We start from the raw sequence: 17,598 nt of genomic DNA on the forward strand, positions 1-17,598 counted from the left end.
TCCATCTGATCTAACATGTCATTTAAAGCCAATCTTTCTTTATTGATTTTCTGTGTGGATGATATATCCGTTGATGTAATACGATACTCAAGTCCCATACTATTATGGTATTGCTATTTCTCCTTTAAGGCCTATTAATATTTGCTTTATTTATTTAGGTGCTCCTATGTTGGATGCATAAATATTTACAAATGTTATATACTCTTATTGGATTGACCCTTTTATCCATATGTAATGTCCTTCTTTGTCTCTTGTTACAGTCTTTGTTTTAAAGTCTATTTTTTCTGATATAATTATAGATAGCTACCCCAGCTTTCTTTTGGTTTCCATTTGCATGGAATATCTTTTTCCATCCCTTCAATTTCAGTCTGTGTGTGTCTTTAGCTGTGAAATGAGTTTCTTATAGACCACATATAGATGGGTCTTCTTTTTTAATCCATTCAGCCACCCTATGTCTTTTGATTGAAGCCTTTAGTCCATTTACATTTAAAATAATTATTGATAAGTATGTATTTATTGCCATCTTGTTAATTGTTTCCTGGCTATTTTGTGATTTCTCTGTTCCTTTCTTCTCTTGCTCTCTTCCTTAGTGGCTTAATGACTTTCTTTAGTTGTATGTTTAGATTCCTTTCTTGTTATCTTTTGTGCATCTACTCTAGGTTTTTGCTTGGTGGTTACCATGAAGCTCACATTTAACAACTTATATTTTTAACAGTCTATTTTAAGTTGATAACAACTTAAGTTTGAATGCATTCTATAGGTCAAAGTTTTTACTCCTCCCTCCTCACATTTTATGTTTTTGATGACATATTTTACATGTTTTTATGTTGTATATCCCTTAACTAATTATTTTAATTATAAGTCTTTTTACGAGTTTTGTCTTTTAACCTTCATACAGCTTTATAATTCATTAATCCACTACCTTTACTATATACACTTACCTTTACTGGTGAGATTTATACTTTAATGTGTTTTCTTGTTACTAATTAGTGCCCTTTCTTTTCAGCTTAAAGAAGTTCTTTTAACAATTCTTGTAAGGCTGAGTTAGTGGTGATGAACTCCTTTAACGTTTAGTCATCTGGAAAACTCTTTTATCTCTCCTTCAGTTCTGAATATAACTGGGTGAAGTATTTGCTGGGTGAAGTATTCTTGGTTGGAAAGATTGTTCTTTCAGCACTTTGAATATATTGTGCCACTCCCTTCTGAGCTGTAACATATCTGCTAAAAAATCTGATGATAGTCTTATGGAAGTTCTTTTGTATGTAACAAGTTGTACTTCTCTTGGTGATTTTAAGATTCCCTTGTTATCTTTGACTTTGACATTTTAATTTTAATATTTCTTGGTATGGATCTCTTTAGGTTGATCTGCTTTGGAGCTCTCTGGGCTTCCTGTATCTGGATGTCTGTTTCTTTCCCCAGGTTAGGAACAGTTTTCAGATATTATTTCTACAAATGTTTTCTGCCCCTTTTTCTCTTCTCCTTCTGGAGTTCCTATAAGGTGAATGTTATTCCATTTGATGTGCCATAAATCCCTTAAGCTATATTAATTATTTTCATTCTTTTTTCTTCCTTATTCTCTGATTGGATGAGTTCCTCTGACCTGTCTTTGAGTTCACCTATTCTTTCTTGTGCTTCATCTACTGTATTTCTAAGTTCAGTTATTGCGTTCTCCAGTTCTGTGACTTCTATTTGGAACTTTCTTATATCTTCTATTTCTTTGTTGAAGTTCTCACTGTTTTCATCCATTTTCCTTCTGAGTTCAGTGAGCACTTTTATGACCATAACTTTGAACTCTTTATCAAGTAAATTACTTATGTTCATTTCATTAAGATTTTTTCCTGAGGTTTTATCTTGTTCTTTTTTTGGAGTATAGTCCTCTCTTTCTTCATTTTGCTTGACTCTCTGTGTTGGTTTCTACGCATTAAGTGAAATAGTCACATCTCCCAGTCTTGAAGAGCTGTGTGACAGATGAACCTTGTCATTTAACGCTGTGTACTCTTGGTTGTCTCTCAAACCTTTGTGATTGTCTAAGCAGTTTATTTTTAATAGACTTGGCACACCCTCCCAGCAGTTGAGGGTGTGCCAAGACCAGTGAGCATCCCAAACTGGAGGATCTCAGTCAGCACCTAGATTCAGGTTGATAGGAAGCCAGACAATTTGGTAACAGCTTTTAAAGAATACAAATATATTCAGTCCTGTGAGATTGCAAGTGTAAGCCTTGCTGGGCCCCAGAAGCAAGTAATCTGAAGATATTCCCTGGGGAGCAGTCACAAGAAAACAGGGCTTCAGATAAGTGTACAAGCTCCATTCTGGGAGATACCAGTGAACTGTAGTAAGGCAGAGTGAGGGTGGAAAGATGGTACCCCCAGCCTACCTTCCTTGAGAGCACATCCGTAGCCTCTAGATGTGTGCTGAACCTGAAGCCTGTTCTTAAGTCTTGTCCCTACTAGCAAATAGGCCTTTTTCATGTAAAGGCTGGGACTGTGTCTCAGTCTGATGTGTAGTGGTACATCCTAGGGGTGGTATCCTGCCAAGAACTGTCTCTCCAATTGTTACAGTCCCATGGGATGCAGAAAAGAGATCCCTCCTGGCCTCTAGAGCCAGGTGATCAAGGAGCATCCCCTGAGTGGAGGCCACAAAAGTGGGATCTCCCGTCTTGGAGATTCTGACTCTCTGGAGCACATCAGAAGGAAAGTGTGAAGATGATGCTTACTGGCTGGAGTGAGGCGGTGGGAAGAGTGCAAAGATGATACCATCTGAATGAAGGGGAAAAGGGAAAAGAAAAAAAGAAAAAGAAGAAGAAAAATATATATATATAGCAAGACAGAGGAAGAGCAGGGAAGAAGGAGCCAGCTGGCTGGAGCACAAAGTTGTCACCTGCAGGAAAGGAAAAAGGGGGAAAAAGATGGCACCTTTCAGCTTTATCAAGGCAGAGAGAGAGCAGGAAGATGGCACCCGCCAGCCTCTGTCCCTGGGGAGTATTCCAGCAGGCCCCTGTTCCTCAGATTAATGCTTTAAAATTGGGAAGTGAGTCTCTTTCACAAAAAGTCAGAGTGCTTTTCAAAGGGCTGCTTCTGCACTTGGCCCTGGGGCAGGTGAGTCTGTGCACAGGCCCTTTAAGAGCTGTTCCTCAGTCCACCACAGCCCTGTGGGTCTCATGGGATGTGCCCTGTTGGTCTTCAAAGTCAGATGTTTTGGGGGTCTATCTCTCAGGTGCCAGCCTTAAAAGTTGGAGTGCCCAGTGTGGGGTCCAAACCCTTCACCTCTCAGGGAGAAGCTCCAGGTTTTGAGCTCCTTCTTGATTGTGTGTCTCCACACCAGGGATGGGATTTATGGAAAAATTGTGTCTCAGCCTTTCCTACCTGTTTTGATGTGGTTTCCCTCTGGTTTTCTTGATGTGAAGGGGTTGCTCCACCATCTTTTAGTTTTTTTCAGAGGAAATTTTTCCATATGTAGCTGTAGATTTGGTGTGTTTGCGGGAGGAGGTGGGTTCAGGATCTTCCCATGTTGCCACCTTGAACTGGAACCTATTTACTATGTTTTAAATTTTGGTTTTCAATCGTTCAGTTTGTTACTAGTATATGGAAATATGATCAATGTTGTGTATTAATGTTTACGTATAGATCTTATATTCTGAGATCCTGCTAAAGCAAGTTATTATAATTTATTATGAGTTTTCTTATACATTCCTTGGAATTTTCTATGTAGACAATTATGTCATCTGTAAATAATGACAATTATATTTCTTCTTTTCTAATATGTATGCCTCTTTTTTCCTTTTCTTGCTGTACTACACTAACTAGAATCTAAAGTACTACATTGAAAACTAAGAGATGAGAGTGGACATTCTAACCTTGTTTTTGAACTCAGGGAAAAACATTCATTCTTTCACCATTTCATGTGATGTTAGAAGTAGGTTTTTTGTAGATGTTCTTTATTAGGTTGAGGTAGTGACCTTCTATTCCTAGTTTTCTGAGCATTTTTAATATGAATGGGTGTTGAATTTCGTTAAAAGCCTTTTCTGTATTAATTGGTGTGACAGTATGTGTTCCTTTAGACTCAATATGGTAGATTACATTGATGATTTTTTACCATTGAACCAGGCTTGCATCCCTGGAATAAATTCCACTTGGTCATAGTCTGTTATTCATGTGGATTCTGATGGTAGGTATTCTTGTGGATTTCTTCTAGTAGGGTAAATTACGGTTCCCCAAAAAGGTCCGTGTTTAACCCCTCCTATGACAATAAGTGAATGTCACCTTGTATGGAAAAAAGGACTTTGCAGCTGTGACTAAGTAAAAACTCTTGAGATGAAGAGATTATCATAAATTTTCTGGGTGGGCTATATATAAACACAAAGATTTGTATAGGAGGGACACAGGAAGAGTCAGAGTTGGAGAGACCATGTGATGAGGGAAGCAGAGATTAAAGTGATGCACTTTGAAGATGGAAGAAGGGACTAATTCCAAGGAATGCAGGCAGCCTCTAGAAGACAGAAAGGGAAAGGAAACAGATTCTCCTGTAGGGCTTCAAAAGGAACAAGCCCTGAGACACCTTGACTAATAGACTACTGAGCTGCAAAAACTTTCTTTCACAAAGGGTCAAGGAGGGCTGGGAGCACATATGTGCTGCCCACCTGGACAGAGGAGGACCTGTGAGGCTGACCTACAGATTAGTGGAGGTGGAGAGACATGAGCCCCTTTCTTCTCCAAGCTCTTTGCAGGGTCCAGCAGAGAGCCATGCCACCTGTGAAAGCCTGCGGCCCCAGTTTGCATGCTGATGGTGTAGGGGTCATGTTCAGGGAGTCCCTGTTGTCCTAACCCCTGCCTGGGTCCTGGGGAAGGAATCAGAACTCAGAACCGGGAGAAGAGCCTTTGGCCAGCAGGGAAGGGGGGTGAGGCCCAGGGCAGGTCTACAAAAGATCAGAGCATCTGAGTGCTTTAGGAGGAAGGGGCTTCAGAGGTGGGCCAGCACAGGCTGTGACGGAAGCTAAGCAGACTGGGAGGGGGGGCAGTTCGGGGAGACAGCAGGGGTCTGCTCCCTGCCCCTCATTGTTTGCTCGTCTCACCCTTATGAGCGGGTCATTTCCCCTGCTCTGATGATTCGAAGTCTCTGCCGGCAACCGCAGGACGGTGACTGAGGCCTCCACACTCCTCAGCATGGATCCCAGCTCCCACCCAGATCTGGGGCCGCAGACACCCCTCCCCCACCCCTGCTGCCCCTGTGAGCAAGCTGTTCTTGTGAAACACGGTCATAGTTTGTCAGGAGGAACTGTTTTCTATGGGAATACAAATCAGTGTTGATACCAATACACACACATGTCCAGCCATGGGTGGAAAGGGAAGGGACAGTAGTTCTGGGGTGTCTTTGCACACCCCTAGGCCCCTAAGGCCAGTCCCCACAGCCACAGCCAGATGGGTCCTCCTCCCTCAGTTGAACGAGATGCTGCTGCACAGAAATCCCACAAGTTCCACAAAGGGGCCCAACTGTCGTTTCCCTTAGACACACCTGTAACGGGTGCCCCATGAATTTCCCCGCGCCCATTCCCCTCGTTGCATCCTCACTGGGATTAAGAGGTAGCTGCCTCAACCACTCTCCACATTGCAATAATCCCAGTGGGACTAGAGAACGCTCCCGCTATGACGAGGCAGACAGTCCTGTCCCCATGGCCAAGACTTTTCCTCTCTGGTCAGGCCACCCACACAGGAAACCCTGGATGAGCGGAAGGTCACCCCAGCGCCATCGCCTGGCCACTTCAGGGAAGCAGAGAGCAGCTCCATAAAGACAAGGGCCGTCTCCAGGCTCCGTCCTAGAAACTGGTTAGTGTCCAGAGGGCTGAGAGGCACAAAAGCAGCTCTCCCTCCCCAGACGGTTCAGGGATGCAGAAGATGGTACAGATGCCCCAGAAGGCCCCTAGCCAAGCAGGCTTTAGAGAAGGGGATGATGAGTGGGTCCGTGGGGAAAGTGAGAGCTGTGCGTTCCCAGGGGCAGCCTGAGGAGTCCTTGTCTATGTAGAGGAAAGGTTTGGCCACCTGTAGATCCATAGCTCCTGTGACCTCCCTCACCCTTCCTTCCTCTCAGGTTCGCTCTCTGCGGAGCAGCTCCACACGAAGAAGATGACAGTGGCCTGAGAGCATTTCCCACCAAAACTATCTTTATTCACAATTTACATATATCACTCCAAAGGTCCTGCCCACACCCACCTCCCCCACCTCCCTAACGCCCCACAATCGCACTTCCCCTCCCCGCCCTGCTGGTCCTGCAATCCCTCCCTTCCTCCCACATCCTCCAGGATCAGCACTGGGGTGAGGAGGAGCCCCTAGGCTCCCCTGGGGGCCGCCCTGGGGGGCTCGCCCTGGAGGGCCGGCCCGGCTGTTCCCTGCTGGCTGCAGTGCTTCCTCTTCTTCTTCCTCCTCTTCCCTGTGACAAACGGGTCACGCTTTCTCTTTCTCGGCTGTGAGGGGCGAGCCAGGCCCAGAGCCAAGGCTGGCCTCGCAGAGACGCCGTGGCCAGCCCCGGGGATGGGCAGCTTCTCAGCAGCGGCTGGGCGCCCACACAGAGCCCGCTTCCTCGACTTGGGAGCGGCTGGTGGAGCTGGGCTGGGGCCTCTTCTCTGAGGGGAGGGGGCCTGGGGAGCTCTCTGGGCACCCCAACCTCCAGGGGAGGCCAGGCCTGAGGCAGGGGCAGGACTCTGGGACAGCCAGCAAGGCAGCAGGCTCTGCGGGGAGGCAAAGAGGAAGGCCAGGCTGGGGAGCTCCTCCTCGTCCTCACTGGACGCGTCCCTGGGCCCTCGGGCCTCCCGAACAGGAGACACCTCTCTGAGAACAGACGCATCCCTGGGTCCCAGTAGAGGGCCAGTGCGCCTTTGACCCTGGGGAGGGGAGGGCCGTCCGGCCCGGAATGGAGAGACCTCCTGACGTCCTCGAGAGGGAACAAAGACTTTGGGCCCGAACGGGCCAGTGTCTGCTCGGATGGGCCTATGAAGAGCCTCACAATCAATCTCTGGTGGCCAGGCTTCATCACTGACCCCTCGATGGCGGTCTTGGTCGTGCCTCTGGGCACCTTGGCCGGCGTGGGACTCAGATGGACTTGAGCCCATTCCGGGTGCACTGTGGCTCGGGGCTGCCGGCCCACCCTCGTCCTCTTTCAAGGCCAGGAGTCGTTTCTGCACCAGCTGGTAGGAGGGAGGAGGACAGTGACGGCTCCACGCGCACGTGTGAGAGGAGGGGCACTGGGCAGTGGGACAATAGCCCTGGGGGGAGGACGGGACGGGTGACCCCAGGACTAGACTCCAAATACAGACACGGTGGCATTCCTGCCATCCTCCTGCACCTTATTCCCAGCTGTGTGTCCTTCCCTCCGCTCCCGGCTCCCCATCCTCTCCTTCCTATCACCCTGCGCTGCACCCACCCCAGAGAGGGCCCTTCCCCATGCCAGGCCTCCGAGGCAGGGAAGGGACGGACAGAGCCATGTGGGCCTCCTGCTCTGGGGCCCTACCTCTCCCCTGCTCACTGAGGTCCCTCCGTGCCCTGGTCTTCCTGGGTGTCCCTTGTCTCCCCTGTTCTACCTGCGATCCCTCCCTCCTCTGGCTCCCCTGGGCCACCTGGTTTCCTCTGTCCCCTGGATCACCTGGGGTCCCCCCTCCCCTGGAGTCCCCTGGCTCCCTAAGTGTCCCTCTCCCTCCCCTGGCTCACTTCTTCAGGGGTGAGTCCTTCCTCCTGCTCCAGCTCCTCAGCAAGGGCCAAGAGATCCAGCTGTGGGTCTGGGGAAAGCAATTCTTCCAGGAATCGAGGATGAATGACTGCCTCCACCTTGGACAGAAAGAAGAGGCTGTGAGCATCCTTGGCCAGGAGTGGCCTGTGACACAAGAAGACCAGGAGGGAAAGTGAAAAGCAGAGACCCACCCCCACTCTCCTCCACAAGGCGGGGATGGTCAGCACACACACACACACACACACACACACACACACACACACACACACACAAACATGCACATACACAGTCACACACAAAAGAACACATATACAGATGCACATACACAGACACAAAGGCATACACACAGACACAAACATATACACACATACATCTGCGTAAACCTCCCCTAACACCAGGCTCAGGAACAAGGAGCTGAGCTTAAGTCCCATCGGCCTGAGCAGAACCCAGATCTTGGGTGCTGAGAGTTCCATGCCCTGGCATCTTGTAGACCCCAGGTTCCAAGCCCAGCCTACCATGGTGACAAAGTCTTCCTGGGAACACAGCTTGTCAATGTAGCTCAAGAGACCCGGGTCCAAGTAGGTGCTGTCCTCTTCCTGCTTCAGCTCATTTCCGTCCTTTCCACATTCTGCATCTGATTCGCCAGTGGCTGAGTGGACGGGCCCCACCAGCGCCTCCATGATGTCCACATACTCCCTCACAGCCTCAGGGGGAATCTCCTTGGGCGCCTTGGGCTCCGGGGTCCGCTGGGATCTGTGTGGCTTCGGGTGCGAGGGCTGGGCCCTGGGGCCGCACATCCTGGGAGCACAGGCTGAGGCAGAGCAGGAGGAAGGGAAGGAAGGTGAGGGACTCCCGGTCCACCTCCTGACCACCGACCGCACGTTGGTGAGGGCATTGTTTGGGGGACATTGATGTGGGTGTGGGAGGGGTCAGGATCATCTGAAGCCTCATGCACAGTTGGAGAGGGGAGGTTAGGGGGTCATCTAAGAGAGTCACAAGTAAGGAAGTGGGGAACCTCCAATTTTCTAGGGGTCTCCCCTTCAAGCCCACTACTTAGGCAGACTTCGTGTGGGGTCCTTTGACAGGGAGGTGTGAGAGGAGTTACAAAACTGACCAAGTCAATACCCCGTAGTGACAAAGGGCAGCTGAGACCCCACCCCCCCCACCCCCGCCTCGGTGGCTGTTTTGGTTGAAAGACCAATGCCCCTGTCTTGAAGGAAAAGGATCCACATGGGGACGGTGGCCAACCCTAGGCCCCTGTTACCTGTGCCTTCAGCTCCAGTGGGAAGCTGGGTGCCTGGCTGAAGGCCCACTTTCGGGGCTGGGGGCCCCCGAGGATCCAGCTTCGGTGGGGCTGGAGGAGGCAGGTCCTGCGCGCACTGCATCCACTGCAAATGCTGAATGTGCGTCTCCTCCTCGGCCGCAAATTCCATGAACCTGGGGGGTGACGGAGGCACAGGCCACCCTGAGAAAAAGGCCTGGGTTCTGGAGCCCAACAAAGGCAGCCAAGAATGAGGCACTGGGAGAGGATGTGCCTTGGGGCCGTCAAGGCCCTGTGAGGTGCTGTCCACAGCAGAGAGCTGCTCCTGGAAGTGATAACAAGGTCTGGGACCCTTCCTGCCTCACCAGCACTGGAGGGCATTCAACAGCATAGACGCAGGTCGCTGAATTGAACCAGGTCAACGGGACACATGGCTGACCCAGGGGGCACCCTCCTCATGCACCCCATCCCCATCCAGAACCACATGAAGGGCTGACAGCCAGAGGCTGGAACAGGCATGTGTTCCCCACAGGGGTCCTTGCCCGAATCCAGGACCCTGGGCTGGGAATGAGAGTCCTGGAAGATAAACCTGGAGACAGGGCCCAGGAGAAGCTGGACAATGTGGATGCTGAGCTTAGAGGAGAGGCCTTCCTTTTCTCTGAGAGGCACTCGTTTGTTTGGTTTTGTTTCTTAAACCAAGGGGATTACCATGGAGCAAACACTGAAAGGGCCGGAGACCCTTGGGCTGACGACAGCTGGCTTCCCCAGCTTCTTCAGGGATTCCAGGGTACCCACTTAGGCCACTTTTCATAAGGAGAGGGGGTCCCAAATCTATGTCAGTGGCCGCCAGCCACCCACCACTAAGGAAGCAGCAGGCTGGCGGGTGGAGCTCTTTCCCCGGCCCAGCCCATATGGCCGGAGTTGGACCCCTACTGGACTCACAGCTTCACCCTGCCCCGTCCTGAGACCTTCATATCAAGGCAAGGGTAGGTCAAAATCAGGGGAAGGCAGAGCTCCTGGTGGAGGAAGGACAGAAGTCTCAAACTCTCAAGGTGAGGGAGGGGTTTCTGGAGGACAGTAGGGCCCCTGGGCTGCAGGGACCCTGTGCTGGGTGACAGCCCTTCTCCTCTGTCCTCTCTGATGAGCACCCCCACGGCCAGACCCTGCCCTCACCCACTCGCCTCACCCTCCACGCAGCCCCTGGGCCCAGGACGCTGACTCACTTTTCCGCCATCTTGTAGTAGATCATCCGGTCAAGGTTGCTTATGCGCCGCCATTCCTGCACGGCCCTCCGCAGTCCCTCCTCCTGCGTCATGCTGGGCTTCAGGCGGGCCAGGGATCGAAGCACTGGGCTGTAAGCCCTCGGGGTCAGTCTCCGGGCACAGCCCAGCCCGCACCTGCCTGACCCCACCCGCCCATGTGGACCACACATCACTCAACACAGCATGACTGAGCAACAGGAGGGTGAGAGGCGGGCGTCTGGGAGGGCAAAGACAAGCCTTCCCAGCCACTGCTGTCACCGCCTCACACTCACTCAAGGATGACCATCCTCTCCCAGGCTAGAGCTGGGACATTTTGCCTTGGGGAGCTCTTTTCCTCTTCAAGCCTGCATTTTCATCATAAAAATCACTATCATCAATGAGGCGTGGCATGTGCCAAGCAATCTGCTAACACTTCATAGATTAGCCCAAGGCGTCTTCTGCACAGTCCTCTGAGTGAAGTGTAAGTGTCCCCTTTTTACGAGGGACCGGAGGTTTAGGATGGAAATGCCTGCCAGGCTCACAACTCTAGTGGGAGAGAGCCCACGCCCTTAGGAGAGCTCTACCATCACCCTGTTCCTCGTGGAATTCTCCACAACGAAGTGGAGGCATGCATAAAGCGCCCTCCTGGGCCCCGCGCTCCTCCCCCTCCTCTGAAGTGACCTCCCCTGGCCATGTACGCTCAAGTCCTGTATGAAGGACACGGCACCACAGGAGAGTGCGGCATCCACTCCTTGGCTCCTCACCTTACACCACGACCCTCTCTGACTGCAAGTCTTCAGTCCATATTACCATGAGAATCATGGAAGAGCAAGCTGGCCAGACTCACAGGGTGGTGGGGCCAGTTGAGATAGGGCACATTTCAGTCCTGATGTCACGGACTGGCAGGCCCACCCATGTGACCGACAATGTGCCTTCTCATAGCATGGACATCGCCCTCACACATTCCTTCCAGTATCCCTAGAAACCTAACGTGCGAGTCCATCCCCAGTTCCTCTTTATCTAAAAGCTCCCTTATAAGCTCAGGATACCCTGAGCGTTCACTCACATGAGAAAGCAGGAAAAAGCTTCTGCATCAGGACTCCGGTGAAAGTGTCTCCGGGCCAGGGGCTTGAGGTGTTGCCAACGTCGGAAGTTACTGTACACGCTCTGGGTGTTAGAGGAGCCATCCTGCGAGGCGTTGGACTGGTTGGTGGCCAGGCGGCCCTCCCTGGAAGTGCCATGTGGCCATGGCCCAGAGTTCACTGGGCGAATGATAGGGGCCAGCTGGGCAGCTGGTGGTGGCACTTGAGGAGGAAAGCCTGGGGTCCAGCCTCCCTTGCCAGCCTGACTAACTCCAACAGCTGGAGCAGTCACAAAGGTCCCCATCACAGGGGTTGCTATGAATTCGGGTGCAGGACATGCAGCACTCCTGCTGAGGGCCCCTGGAATGCTCCAGTTGAGGGGGGCCTGAGTAACGACAAAGGTCTGAGTCTGGGGGGCATCCACTGGCCTCCCTTGTGACCTGACTTGGACAGTGAGGTTGCAAGCCCCAGGGGCACTGGGGCCACGGCCACCATTAGCCACCAAAGGCGTCCTGGGGAAAGCTGGCAGCAGCAGGCTGCTGCCAGGAGGGAATGCTGGGGTGAGGGGACGTGGCAGGTGCTGCTGCCAGGGTGGCCGGTGCTGGGCGCCAGGAGTGGGTGGAGGGAAGGGCACTGCCGTGAAAGTAGACAAGGAGGCACCGGGGTTCATGGTCACATCCGTTCCCAGCACTGGCCATGCTGTGGAGGCAAAGGAAAGGAGTGAATGGAGGAGGAGAATGGGCAAGTGGGACTGAGGCTTTCTGTGGCATCAGAGTGTACATCTCCACAGGTCAGGGACACTTGGACAAGGGAAACTGTGCAGCGTGCAAATGTCTTCAAGTGATTTTCATGCCCTGACCTCCAGTTGAGAATTATTCCACTGGTGACCCCGTGCCCATCCACCAAGGTCCCTGACCCCTGTCTGCCGAGAAGAAATCGCCTCAGCAAGCACTGACTTGGAGAGCCTCCCTAAGGCACCCCCTGGCACCTAAGCCTCACAGGCTGTCTCTCAAAACCTGGAACTGTGTGGACATCCGCTCTGTGAGAAATGCCCCTCAGCCGGCGTACTAGCAGGTAGGGACCTTCTCCAAGGTAAGTTCTAGGCCCCCAAAGGCCCTTTGTGGACAGGCACTGTGTAAAATATTGGGGCCCCACCTCCTCCTCAGTCCTCCTTTTCCTGATGCTCAGTATAAATCCCCTCTTTCTTTCCTAGCCTCGCAAAACAAAACAAAATGCTGGAAAATATCTCTCTAATGGAATCTTGATACAAACCCTTAACACTGGCCCAGAATGCACCTGCATCTCAGAACAACCCACAGCAGACATGTAACATGGGCCAGGTCCTGCCACCCCCTCCCCAGTGCCCAGAGTCACTGTCATCACTCAGGAGTTCTGTTCCTAGGAGGCGGTGCGGGTTGGGGGGGGTCTGAGAAGTAGGCGCGTGTCCCTTAGATTCTGTCATTTCACAGCCAGTGATGGCTGCAGAGGATTAAACAAGGGCCAAAGAATTGTCATGTTACATTGGTCGTGGAAGTACAGACCGCCTGTGGTCCTTCCCCTTCCAGCTCCCAATAATGGAAAGACAATCTAAGAAGCAGGCATAAGCCAGGTGCCATGGCGATCAAGTTGTCTGGAACACATCCTTGTTCAGGAGAACAAGGTACACACCACGGTGCACCTAATTAATTAGAACAGGTGTCATAGGACGTTTAATAATAACACAGAAGATCGTCTTCCTGCCCCTGGGCTACACTCCTTCCCCCTTTAAAAGAGGAAGCAGCCTTCACAGGCAATCCACCCGAAACAACCCCACTCCACATCTGTTCCCCTGTCCATGAAGGAGTGACATGAAATATGAACAAACTCTTCCTCTCAAGGCAGCCTGAGAGTCCACCATGAGATATGGGACGAGATGAAGTAGGTCTGAAGTACTGCGATTCCACAAGAGGAAGAACAATTCAGAGCAACTCAGGAACCTGAGCCCTCTCTTGGCTGAAGTTAAACGGTTGCCCATCCCCTGTTGAATCCCAAGCAACAGTTGCCTGAACTGAGAAGTGAGCTCTGGGCTGGGAGGAGTGGACGAGGTGTGGGCTGCGGCAGTTAGAGTAACCTCCTGCCTAGCTCTCGGAGAGGACACTTCACTGCAGGTGTGGCCACACACAGCCCCACTGAATAGTTTTCTCACCAAGACCATCTCTCCCCACGGCCCCCTTAGATACAGTATGCTCCTGTTCAAATCCCTTAGAAAGATATGGTGAGGCAAGCTTCAGGTGTCTCAGGAACACAAGACAGGTCTAGGCTTTCCTCATGACCCTCCCTGTGTCACCACCAGGACATCACACACATCCTTACACACACGTTTCAAAGTGGCTTGTCTCCCTTCTAGAAAGAATCAACCTGCCTGCTGCCATCCTTTCTCCATAGCCAGGGCAATTCCTCTTGATCCACCACCAATGACCCCTCCTCCCCAGTGCAGTCTCGGGTTTCTTCAGGCTCCCCAGTCTCCCCAGGTGAAATGTCCTCGTGTGTCCAGGGCTCTCTTCTCCCTCTACTTCAGTCCAACTGTGTGCCCACCGTGAAGTGTCACGTGTGAACCCGAAGCATGTGAGGGATGGCAGGGTCTCTGAGAACACACCCCCAGCCTATAGGCTTACCTCCTTCTGAAGCCATCCTGCAGGCTTGGGCACGGACTACTGCTGCCTGGTAGCCTCAATGAGAAAAGTCAAGACCAGGACCCAGAGAGTGACCTGCTTCAGCAGACGCTCAGGATCCAAGTGAAGGAGGGGCAGGTTTGAATCTAAACATTCTGCAGTGAGGGAGGGGCAGAGGGCACGTGGGTCTGGGTAGGGTGGGGGTGGGGAGACATTCCACGAGGGCTCTGGCAGGTAGGCAAGAACCGGAAGTTCCTTCCACCTCACACAGTGGCAACACAATTGGCGTGTGCCTCTTTACGCAGTTTATAAACTGTTTTTTTGATTCAAGGCACCGAGGTTGGACTTGATGTTCCCTTCCTTTCACTTCTTTTTCCATCAACCTAGTTTTGTGTCCCTCAACACACTCTGCTTCCTACCTGGCTCTTGACTTACTTCAACAGAGACTAGACTTTCTGAACAAAATTCAGAACTGTTAGTCTGATAAACACTTGGGTATTTATGGCCACATGGAACTGAGTATTTGAAATTAGGATTGTCTCAGCAGATCCAGTGTCTTTGACTACTGTATGTACATCACTCCTAAGGGAGTGGTCCTTGTGCTCCAACCAACATCCAGCAGGACCAGCCTTACTAATGATCCTTTGTGCTGGAAAGCCCCCGTCCATCAAAAAACCGTCATGCAGCCCCCATGTCCAAGACCAGAATTCACTAAATGTCTTTCTCATAGTATTCCATGGTTGTAAAAGATTTAGTTTTTTACCTTTTAAATGATTTTAGTGTAATATTTTAAGCGAGTAACACCTTCTCATGGTTCAAAATTAAATTGTGCAAAATGGAATATGCAGTGGCGAGTCCTCCTCCCACCTCTTTCCCCTGTCAACCCAATCCTCTTTCCCGGAGGAAACCAGTGTTATCTCTTTCATTAAAATCTTCCCAGAGATACGTCATGCAACTAAAAACGAAGGCAATCTGTTTTCATTTTTTAAAATGCCTTCATTTTTTTTTCTAGTTGAAAATTCATATATGTTCCTATATATCTGAGGATATTTCCAATGATTGTCTTTGTACAGGTATCGTGGCTCCTCTGTTTCTGCACTAGATTCCTAGAACAACAATTTCTAGTCTCTTACATTTCAAAGACCTGAAAGAATAGGGTGGCTCGATCTAGTAAAGAAAAGTAACAAATGCCTAACTGAATTTGACTTTTGAATTTCACATAAACAATGAATTCATTTTTAGTACAACTTTGTCCCATGCAACATTTTGGACATAGTTTTACTGCAAATTCTTTCCCTGTTTATCTGAAATTTATGTTTAACTCGAAATCTGTATTTTATCTGGCAACACTACCAAAAAATTAGAACATACTAAGCTATTATCAGTTACTCATCCTTATGAGAAAGAGAACTTGGAGTGACGAGACTCAAGTGTGCATCTTGGCTCCAACAGAAAACACAACTGTAAACATACACAAAATCTGCAGGCTCTTTGGATGAAATGGATTTGGAAGAGCCATCATATAGCACTGAACATCTTGGCTTAGTAGGGGTAAGGACAGAAGTAAGGAACAAGAAGGCAGAAAATCTTCTTCTCTTTCCTTATGTTAAAGGGACTAAACATCCTAGAGCCCTGGTTTTTCTAGGTGTTAAATGTCCACTACCCATGAGATGGATGTGCACCTTGACACAATGCCAAGAGTTTATCCACCAGTGTCCAATCCCCATTCAGACAAGCCCACTTCCATCTAAATCCTAGCCTGCAAGCCCTGCTTACAAGTTTGTTAATTTCCTGTCTGCATTACATACACTTGCTCTTTAGAATCTAGGCTCATCGTTGCATATGGCCCCATCTGCATGGGAATGATGGTAGCATTCCTTTTACAAAACTTGTCTGATTATTATTTTCATATTGAGAATCCATGTCAGTCAGTTTACCACTATCAAAATGATATGAAAGAGTATTCGTGGTTTGTGTTGTGAGAAGAGAGGACTGTTAGGAAACTTGTCAAGGGAGATGAAGGCTGAAAACCTCAGAGGAATGCAACCAAATCTCTTGGGAGATGAGATTCTCTCACTGCTGTAGCTGCAGTAGAACTCCAACTGATTGTGGGGTGTTGCGGAAGGAAACAGAGGTTTAGAAGGACTGTTCCACAGTGTGAAAAAGATTCCTGTTGGTGCTTAAGAAGTTCCTTGCCCCTTGTCAGGAAAAATTGACCCAGAAGAAGATGAGAAGATAAGGTGAGAATATTTCAAGCAACAGCATGGTGAACTTTATATCCAAGGAAACTCCTGTCGGGGACTGAAAAAAAAATAAACAGTTTGGGAATATCGCTCAGTACTGGAGCTTTTACAATGAAGGAAAACTCATATGATTTTCAACCAGTAACTTCATACTGGAGGGATGGTGAGGCAAAATATTGTACCCAGGCACTCGAGAAAGGCAGGCTTCCTTGTTGCTTCCTCCCTTTGTTCAGTCATTCAACCAATTATTTACAAGATTCTCACTCATAATTCTGATACAGTATTTGAAGGACTCTTCTCAAGGCCACTGATACAAAAATTGCACTGTGCAAAAATTAGCCAGTCCCAATTCTGCAATCACTTTTGTAATACTTCAAAATCCTACACCCCAGAGACAGAGATAATCAAATTAGCCCAAATGTAATTTGGGAAGAGTAGTCACAGAAGGGAGTATCTAAAAGTCCTTTGGATCATGATCTCTGACTATTCCTGCACAGAGGCTGTGGGCAGGCATTGACTGCTGAGAAAAAACATCTCTGGACATGCATCACAAGCCTCAGAAGACAGTTCATCTTCCACTCAATCACGAAACGTTAAAGAAATGAAGAGATACCATGTTTGTGTCTTGTGGAGTTTTCAAGTCTGTGCACTTGGAGGCGCTTAGTGCTGTTAGACGTGAGGGGTCTTCAGAGGCATCCTGTTGAGTGAGAAATGCTCTAATCTTGCAATTGACCAGAAAGAGGATCTGATGATTGAAGTTTCTTTGGGAAGTATTACAAAGTCAGGTCAGTAAGTTGATCCTGCTACTATTTTTGTTGTTGTTGTTGTTTTTAATGCCAACTGAAAGTCTGCAAGATATTACAAAAAAGGAGGGAGGGAAAGTAAAATTGTTCCCATACTACCTGCTGTGTTGAAATTGGCCCAGATTGTCCACTCTCTCTCAAAGTTATTAAAAAAAAAAACCGTACAAAGGAAACACCTGTGAATCAACATTTATTGAAAAACCTCCATGTATTAAATACACTGAGAAAAAATATTCTAGTAGAGTAAATACGTTTGGAAAAACTCTAGGAATGGAGTCAGGAGACAGTATCTTAAGAGTGTTTCCCAGGTCTGAATTCTTGGCTAGAATTGTTCTTTAGCGGAAACTTCAGGCTTGCTAGGAAAAAGGACCTACTGTTTTTTGAAAGGCATAAACAAGAACCAAGGAACTGCAGTCCAAAGGGCATGAAAGCACTTGCCCCAATTTGAGGCTACTGTGCTTAGAGCGGAGCTCTCCAGAACTCTTTGTAGCTAAGTGCATGGGTTTCAGGTGTGCAATAGAAAAATCACGAGTGCACATCTCACAAGAGCTGGTTTTAAGAAGACACCGTCACGAAGGTTCCCGGCGAGGAGCGTCGCCAGAGA

General features: G+C 49.4%; 2 protein-coding genes across 2 annotated transcripts in view; both read right to left on the reverse strand.

Moving 5' to 3' along the window:
* The window catches only part of LOC132368036 (putative serine protease 47), a 56,310-nt gene extending 51,149 nt beyond the window's left edge, over nucleotides 1-5,161 (reverse strand). Inside the window, exon 1 of the mRNA XM_059926654.1 lies at nucleotides 5,069-5,161. Coding sequence (XP_059782637.1) covers nucleotides 5,069-5,161 — 93 coding nt within the window. The remainder of the gene's footprint in view (nucleotides 1-5,068) is intronic.
* A 1,158-nt stretch (nucleotides 5,162-6,319) lies between these two features.
* On the reverse strand, nucleotides 6,320-13,967 carry LOC132368037 (NUT family member 2G-like). The gene is made up of 7 exons (XM_059926655.1): nucleotides 13,952-13,967; nucleotides 11,282-11,996; nucleotides 10,198-10,326; nucleotides 9,027-9,150; nucleotides 8,229-8,462; nucleotides 7,695-7,811; nucleotides 6,320-7,174 (listed from the first exon to the last, which is right to left on the reverse strand). Exons 1-7 carry the CDS (start codon nucleotides 13,965-13,967, stop codon nucleotides 6,320-6,322), a joined length of 2,190 nt encoding a protein of 729 aa, XP_059782638.1.
* Nucleotides 13,968-17,598: the final 3,631 nt, after the last annotated feature.

Source organism: Balaenoptera ricei, chromosome 6 (genome assembly GCF_028023285.1).
Source record: "Balaenoptera ricei isolate mBalRic1 chromosome 6, mBalRic1.hap2, whole genome shotgun sequence".
In the NCBI taxonomy this organism is placed as follows: Eukaryota; Metazoa; Chordata; class Mammalia; order Artiodactyla; family Balaenopteridae; genus Balaenoptera; species Balaenoptera ricei.